The sequence below is a fragment of the Phodopus roborovskii genome, unplaced genomic scaffold (assembly GCF_943737965.1).
Source record: "Phodopus roborovskii unplaced genomic scaffold, PHOROB, whole genome shotgun sequence".
Classification (NCBI taxonomy): domain Eukaryota; kingdom Metazoa; phylum Chordata; class Mammalia; order Rodentia; family Cricetidae; genus Phodopus; species Phodopus roborovskii.
Genome location: NW_026126459.1, coordinates 19,058,702 through 19,067,198, shown reverse-complemented (window position 1 = coordinate 19,067,198; position 8,497 = coordinate 19,058,702). Strand labels below are relative to the sequence as shown.

General features: G+C 43.5%; 1 protein-coding gene across 2 annotated transcripts in view; it reads left to right on the top strand.

Annotated features, from left to right (window-relative positions):
* Positions 1-1,593: 1,593 nt before the first annotated feature.
* Positions 1,594-8,497, top strand: part of Nell2 (neural EGFL like 2) — a 260,369-nt gene continuing 253,465 nt past the window's right edge. Inside the window, exons 1-3 of one of the 2 annotated variants that reach the window (XM_051189737.1) lie at positions 1,594-1,611; positions 2,209-2,294; positions 2,689-2,817. In XM_051189737.1, the coding sequence (XP_051045694.1) occupies positions 2,231-2,294; positions 2,689-2,817 (193 nt within the window). In that variant the 5' untranslated portion in view covers positions 1,594-1,611; positions 2,209-2,230. Of the gene's footprint in view, positions 1,612-1,725; positions 1,853-2,208; positions 2,295-2,688; positions 2,818-8,497 lie in introns of those variants that run through there. The other variant, XM_051189735.1, reaches the window with a different exon arrangement.

The window sequence follows — 8,497 nt, the reverse complement described above, 5'->3', positions numbered from 1 at the left end:
TTTTCTATTGTGTTTTTAGATTATTGTGTTTTAGATATTCGTGTACCCTTTAAAATGGAGGTACAAAATATATAAACATGTTCTACCATCTACACAGACACCCTACATTATGATTTAAGTTAGGGTGATCAAGCATTATAGTCATGTAGGTCCCATTATCATCTCTGTATTGTGACTATCATACATATGAAATCTATAACATTTAGATAATTTAAAGCATTTTAACCATTAAAAGAATGTTCACCCAAAGATGTCTATATCCTAATCTCTAGAATCTGAATGTGCTACTTTATATGTCCAACAGATTTTGCACTTGTCATTAAGAACCCAGTGTTTCTCATATTATTGTACAAATCCCCTAAGATCAAAGGAGATTTCTAAATTGTATTTGGAGAAATGGAAAGAGTGTAACAGGACTTCCCTTATTGTGCATGACTCTGAGGACAGAAAGGAACAGTGAGTCATGAACTGCACACACTCATTATATGTTTAAAAAGACAATGTATGGACCTATAATATCACACTTGCAGAATAAATATAGTCTTGTCAATGCTTTGTTTTAGCATGCAGAATCTCCAGCTGATGCTGGAGTTACAATGAAGGGAATTTTAAGATCATAAGTTTTAGGCAGTGCATTTTTGATAATTTGTTGTAGTAGCAATACAAAACCAGTACAACTATCAAACATTTTTACTGAACTCAAGAGAAGTTCTTATGATTAACCAAATATTTACCATTTTTGCCTTTTCTTTCCTCTTTCTAATCATGCTAGGGTCTCTCTACTTGTCAGACAGAGCAGGAATATAGAATCCTTCGTGGCTTTGGCCATAATTCATTATTTAGGGTGTATGATAAAATAGACATTCAGGCTCCTATGGAGTCTGAAACTCCGTGTTCTGCTTCTTCCCAGTCACTGCACTTGCCACTTCTTTAGTCCTAAGTATGTACGGTTATCTACCTAGGTATCTACTTATCTGCCCACCAATAAATCATCCATCATCCATCCATCCACCCAGCATCATCCTTTCTTCGCCCTGTCTGTCCATCCATCCATCCACTCATCCTACCTTCACTCTATATATCCACCCACCCACCACCATCCATTCTCCATTCATCATCTTTTCTGTAGCATCTATTTATTCTAACTTCTCACAGTGGGTAGAATCCCAGCTCTGCCCTTTGAGGCAGGGTACTAGACTTTGAGTTTTGTAGTGGCTCTCAGAGATCCTGGAGCTGTCCAGCAGCCTCTGGTTCCTGGCTAAGTTCTATGTGCAATGTGTGCCTGGAGGCTCTCCAGCGCCCCACCCTGGGCAGAGAGCCTCTCAGGCAGGGTTGGCCAAGCTTCCCCCCTCACCACTCATCTCCGCCTGCCTCTTTCCTCTGTCCAGATTCACCTAGGAGTCCTGCGTGCTTTGGCTAGGCTAGGATCTTTTCCCTGCCCGGGAGGGAGTTCCCTCTTCCCCGGGCTACTGTGCAGCAAGTGTCTGAGTGCGGGCTCCCCTCCTTTGCCTGAGGCAGCCAGACGCCTTGCCTTTCTTTGCAACCTCGCCTCCTGCGGCTGGGTGGTCCTCTCTCTGCCGGGCTTTGGAGACACGCGCCAGATTTCAAGGGGTGAGAGCTAAAGCCGCCCATCAACTTGGCACCTGGCGTTGAGATCCTAGGTTCCTACTAGAGGCTGCGGTGGCGGGCGTGCGGGCGAGGGCTCTGAGGGCGTCTGAGGGCCAGCCTGGCTGGACCGGGCTCTGCTCCCGGATAGAGAGGCCGCCCCACCCGCGCCCCGGCTCGCGCCCCGCCCTCCCGGAGCGGTCTCCGCGGCTCCAGGCTCTCGCTATTGTCTCCGCCTTTCCAACAGGTTCGGGCGCGGGAGCGCGGGCGGGTGCGGGGCGGCCCGGCCCGGCTTTCCCGGGGCCGCCTCCCTTCCTCCGCGTGCGCGCTCGGGCCGCGTGGCTCTCTGTGGGGCGCCGCTCGGTGCAGGTTCCCTCAGATCCTCGCAGGTCTCTGTGGAGCTCGACCTGGCTGCGGCCCGCCGCGTGCGGGAGCGATGCGTGCAGAGGCGGCTCCAAGTTCGGCGCGCACCCGGGGGGGCCGCCCCGCTCGGTCTTAGGCGTCTGAGACCGGGTGGCGACGCCAAGGCGGTCGCAGGAGGAGCCGGTGCTGCTTTCCCGCTTCACTCCCAGCACCTCTTGCTTTTTATCTTTATTTTTAAAGAGGGAGACCATGGACTGAGCCGATGCACGCCATGGAGTCCCGGGTGCTACTGAGAACGTTCTGCGTGATCCTCGGGCTCGGAGCCGGTGAGTGGCGGCCAGGCTGGGCCGGGATGCTCCCCGCCATAGGGTCGCCGCCCCAAGTCCCTCTGGATTGGGGAGCTCTGGAGGGCGCGGGTCTGCAATCCCTTCTGTGAGTGTCCTGGGGATAGCGAGGCAGGTCACGCCCTTAAGGTCTGTGGCTGAGGGGGAACTTTGCACAGAGAGGGGCTTAAAGTAGGTCACGGAGGTGGTACCCGGCGCTCAGCTATTTTAAGCTTGGCAGTGCGTCCAGGTATGGCTCTCCGGGTGGAGGAAAGAATCTCCTGTTGTCAGCACTTCCCAATATTGTCTTCAAGATGCGTTCTTTGCAGCTGTGGAGGCTTGCGTTTTAATGGCCCCCTTTCTTTCTTTCTTTCCTACCCCTCCCCACTCCCACCAGTCTGGGGGCTTGGTGTGGACCCGTCCCTGCAGATTGATGTCTTAACAGAGTTAGAACTTGGGGAGTCCACGGCCGGAGTGCGCCAGGTCCCGGGACTGCATAATGGGACGAAAGCTTTCCTCTTCCAAGGTATGGCCCAGAGCGAAGCTCCCTGTGCGGTGGGAGGAGCTGGCCCCGAGGTTCTTGCTAACTTGCCTCTGCACCCTGGCAGGGCGGAGGAGGTTCCCGGCTGGGGCGAGGGGTCCCTGTGAGCCTGATCTTTTGAAGTGGGGTGTTTTTTTTTTTTTCTCATTTCCCGCGCCCTCCTCCTCTCTTGGTGCACTTGGCAGTTCTAATGGATAGTGCCTTAATTACAGACTAGAAACTCCAGAGGCAGATGGGTGATTTGGGCGCCCGGGGAACAATATATTGTAACACAAATGCCTCATTTGGGCAGAATGGGTTTGGGAAGGAAACAGGACAGCTCAATCTTGGTAAGACACTGACCTCCCAAAGTTTCTGCACTGTGGTGCTCACCGAGAGAAATTTCTTTACGGTATTTTTTTTTTTTATTGCATATCATTGAATCAAGACTACCATGGAAACTCCTCATTCTGCCTTCTCTACCAGTGTCAAGGGGAAAGGAATGATAGTGTTAAGATTATGTTAGAATCATTTCAATGGTATGTTCACCCAGAAGCACATCCCATTCCCCCGCCCTCATCACCTTAATTGTATGGGTAGGATTTTAAAACTTTTTTCTTTTGGAGTCTGTGGACATTGGCTATTCATAAATGCTCATATTTCAAATCATATTTAAATGTACTTTGCACTCAAAACAAAATTTCGGTAAAAACAACCTGGAAATTGATTGAACAAAGCTTTTGAAGACTGCTCGGCTTGTGGGAACGTGTTTAACTTGAGGGTCTAAATGGTGGCTAAACTGTCCATGGAGATTGGACTTACACGTGGTGAAGCACAGATGGAGGAACGAGAGAAAAGGAGTTGGTTTCCTGTATCCGGAAGACCATGGCATCCTCCCCCTCTACACACAGGGTTTTCCTTTGCTATTGGGAGCAATGGCTTAAAAAGAAGTGGTGCAACTTATAATTACCCAAGACTTGGCTATGCAAAATGCAACCAACCCAGCACAGCAGCCCCCAAGAAACATAGGATTTAACTTAGATGGTTCTGTGGTGGCGCTGTTGCTGCACACAAGCCAGCATGTGTCACCATGGACAGCAGCTCCTAAGCTCTGTAGGGAAAGGGAGATACTGACATGTGTTGCATTTATTTATTTATTTTAAACGTTAAGATGTAAGCTCCTTTTTTTTTTTTTTTAAAGAGAATATCAGTTAAAGTTCTTAATTAGTGTTTTTATTGTGGCAAGTGTTCATGATATTTACTTTCAGGTGCTTTGTGGAGGGTGGGGCTGGGATACTGAAAACAATGACCATATGTGATCAAGGAAATAGAGCTCAATTGTCAGCAAAAATTCAGTGTTGACTAGAAATGCAATTAGGTGTAGGCTTTTGGCTTATACTATGTATTATTTCTCCCTTTGGATTTTAGTGTCCAGGAACTAAGCTATTTTAGGACCTGATGCCTTGAGTGACTAGGAACAAACCAAGTTTCTAATAATCAAAGCCTATTGAATTGTCCTGATAATCTCAAAGACTCCATTAAGTCTTCTTAGGGTCACTATCTTCCTGTACAGAGTGTCCATCTTTCACAAGTAGGAACCTCCAGGAATGTACATTTTATGTGAGACAATTGGCCATTTACATATTAGACAATTTGACTGTTTCTAGGAAAAAGTCTCAGTGTCCCAGTCTCTTTTTCTGGTTAATTTAAAACAATTTTTAAAAAAATGTAAGTAGTCAGCTTCTTCAAGGTATATATTATGTTAAATTAACATCCAGTGCTATCTTTGAATTGTCTTCAGTTGGTGGATACTAATGTTCCCTGGTGGGCTTCTTTTGTTTCCTAGCAAATAGCAAGCTCAATATTAGAAAGAAAAAATGTTTCACAAATAAAGTTTTCATTCAAAGATGTGAAATTACGCTTGCTGCCACTTTATGAACATCACTTTGTGTATTAGTCACTATTGCTTGCACTGTAAGGTATATGATATGTTAATGATATAATACTTATTGAGCTTTAGTAATTTCTCTTACTATAAGATTTTAATGCCACCCGCAAAAAGTGACTGACTGGTTCTGCTCGGCCCTGGAAATCTCTTCCCTCAGTTGCTAGGGGAGCAGCAGATTTGTAAATTTGCATCATGGTGTTTCACTGGATTCTATGGGCTCTAGAGAGACAAAAGCATTCAGACTGTGAGGCATTTTGACGTTCCATTTATAGTGAATTGTGAATGCTGCCAATATTTTATATAGCATGTAAAATGTCATAGCAGGAATAGAAACAAATTACAAAGCCTGTGAGATTCTCCCAGATTTCATGCAAACTTCATGTACAAGTTTTCTGTGCTAAGAGATGTGTTCTAAATAAGAAATGATTTCTGAACCATCAATTGCTTATCCAACACATAACAAAACTACTTTTCTGTCTCTTAATTTTGAAATAAGAAATCTCAAAATATGTTTACCCCATGACTTTTACTTAATTAGTATTTTCATTTTTTGCCACTTCATTTTCTCTTTCCAATTTTGAGATATATGCACCATGAGTGGATTTTGTAAATTACTTTGAAATACGAATCTATTACTTAATATTTTGTTTGATATTCATGGGAAAACCTATACTTCCAAATCCATAACTTTTTATTGTAATATCAATCATAATATCACAACACTGTCTTATTGTTGCTAAAGCTTGATTTATAGTTACTTTGAAAATTTAGTGAGGTTTTAAATGTTACCATTTTTTAAACACAAGTGGGCTTTGGGTTATATCTGCTATGCTGATTACTTAATGTGTTTAGGCAGTAGTTTGGAGTTCTAGTCATTTATGGCTGTAATCTGACATATAACCAAATGCACACTTATGCTTTTAAAAATGTAGGAGTGTATTCTGATAATGAAAAGACTTGCAGCAGGGTATAAGGAGTTCCCGCTCTAATAACTATTGCAACTGTGAAAAGAGTTCACCCTTCCTTCTTTGGAGTCTAGCTAGTATTTTGCCAGATAATGATCATAACAATTTTCTTTTCTCTGTGTACATAAAAGATCACAGGGAATGAAGCATACACAGAAAGTTAGCATGGGTTTTAGCTCTTTGATCATAACAATTTATCCAGGTTCCTAAAATAGATAATCTTATCTGTTGTTTTACATGAATGCCTTCTGAAGTGTTTGTAGATTGTATAGTCTCATTAACTTGAAGGGTAGGAAAAAATCAAAACATTTTGTTTCCTTAGTGGATAATCTGAAAGTAACCTTGGTAATTCTTCTTAAAGAACTTTTACATTTAGAAAGAAAAAGTGTTCACGGGTATTTGGTGGTAGGCTAGTGACACTGATTGGCAACTGCATTAACAGAGACATGGGGTGATGCGAGCTTGTCTTCAATGTGGTGACAATTGAGCATGTTAGCTACATCTGTCATGGTTGTGACAAGACAGTTGAAAAAGCTACTCAAAGGAATGGTTAATTTTGACTCACAGTCTGAGGGGAGAAGACATGGCAATGAGAATGGCTGTATCTGTGGTACAGGGAGCATGAGGAGTGTGGGGTCAGGCATTTTGTTCATTGGAAGCAGAGAGAGATGAATGCTCATGCTCAGTTCACTTTATCCTGTTTCCCCTTTTCAGTCCGAGGCCATAGTCCATGGGCCACCCACTAACTAAGTCCTTCTTAGTTAGACCTCAAGAGAAACATCCTCTGAACACAAATTGAGATATGTCTTTATGCATGGTAATCCTAAATCCAGTCTGTATTGTAGTTCAGGGAGGCTCAATGTTAGGGTGACTCTCTTTGAAGAATCATTTAAATGATAGCTAAAGCTGGATATCTGTCTGTCTGTCTGTCTGTCTGTCTATCTATGGACTAGGTTCCATGGTAGAGCATACCAACATAGTGTAATTGAAAAGATAACAGTGTACAAAGATGTTTTGTGTAGGTGGAATAAGAGTGTCCTAGAAGCACACATATTGTAACTGTTGGAACTGGAATGTTTTGCTCTGACATGGGGATATTAAGTTGATCTTGAGCTCACATTAATGATGCTCATAAGCCTTACATAGCAGAGTCAGTAACGGAATGTTATAATGTGAGAAAGACTAGCTCAGCCATTGCTGTCTTTGAATAGGGAAGTGGACCAAGAACCAGAGAATACAGGTGGTCTCCAGATACTAGAAAGGGCAATGAACCCATAACCCTTTGGGGCAATGAGAGGAAATACAACACTGTTTTCATCTTGTTTTTAGGCCAGTGAAACTCATTTTGGACTCCTGACCTCCCGAATTGTGAAATAATAAATACAGTAATAACGGATAAATATTGCCATTTTTTTGTGTTGACTTATGAGCAGTAGACAGATAATGTATTTTGTTGCATGAAAGTGGCTGCTTCCATAAGCAATCTGTAACCCTGTGGAAGTAGCTTCGGAGTGGGGCTTTGGGCATGTAGAAGGTTGAGGAACATGTCAGGGCTTCCACTTTGTGGTTTTGATTGTAGTACTCTCTCAGGATCTTTCAGATTCTGTGTGACAAGCTGTAATGCTTGCTCTTTCTTGTCTGAATTGTTTCCTTTGAATATTGTTTTGCTTACCCTGGCCAAAGATATGTCAGTGCTGTTTATATTTACAAAACCTTCCCAGGTCTCAGTTTATCCATCTATTCCCTGCTCCCTGCTCTAGTTCACCATTTAATTAATTAATTGATTGCTCAATCCTTATTGTTTCATTCATTCTGTAGCTTTGAGCTTAGTTTGTTATTCTTTTAGTTCTTAAGATTTGGACCCGGTGAGGGACATTGCTCATGGGTGGCTCCTATGCCAGAAAGGAAAAGAGGCTCATGCTGTCCTCCCTTCAGCCTCTTGTATAACCACGTAAACTCTTTCAGTGAGGGTCTAGTGCTCATGTCTTACTGCTCTCCCAAGGGTCTCCATCGATATTCTAACTGCAGTCCTAATCTCAACAGTGTATTGTGAAAAGACACATATACTCAAACCATAGCAATACCACTGTGGCTGGGAAGGATTTAATATGATTCGATATTTTATATGACTTCTGGGTTTCTGACTCTGTCATACATTGCTTGATCTCCCAGGCCCAGCTCTGAAGTCCCCATGGAAGGTTTGTTACTCTACAACATTTTTCTCTGCATGCTGAAAAAGCAAGTGTCACAGGTGACACCGAGGTCTGCTGCTAACTGGAGCAGTAGCAAGCCTGGTTCAGGCAGTAGCTGCAGTGGACCCTGAATGACTTGATGGCTAAAACTGTTTCCCTAGGCGGCCTTGTGCAAGGAGGGAACCTTGGACTTCTCTTTTCAAACAAAGGCTTTCAAATAAGTTTGCCTTTTTTTTTTTCTTAATCATTTATGGGTGGACTTTTGTTTATTCATAAAATGCCTGTAAGCCATCTTTCCTAATGTCTTGGTAAAAGGCAGTTGGCTCTCTTTCCCTCTCTCTGTCTCTCTTTCTCTCTTTCTCTCTGTATACATGTATACATGTGTGAACATGCTTTTGGAGGTCAAAGGTCAAATTTAGTTTCAATCTTTAGAAACCAGCCACCTTGCTTTTTTGAGAAAGTCTCTTAGTGGCTTGGGGGCTCTCCCAGTGTGATAGTGTGATAGTCTGGCTGGCAGTGAGTCCAAAGAATCTGCCCAATTCTGCTTCCTAGAGCTGATATTGCAAGTATGTTCCATATGC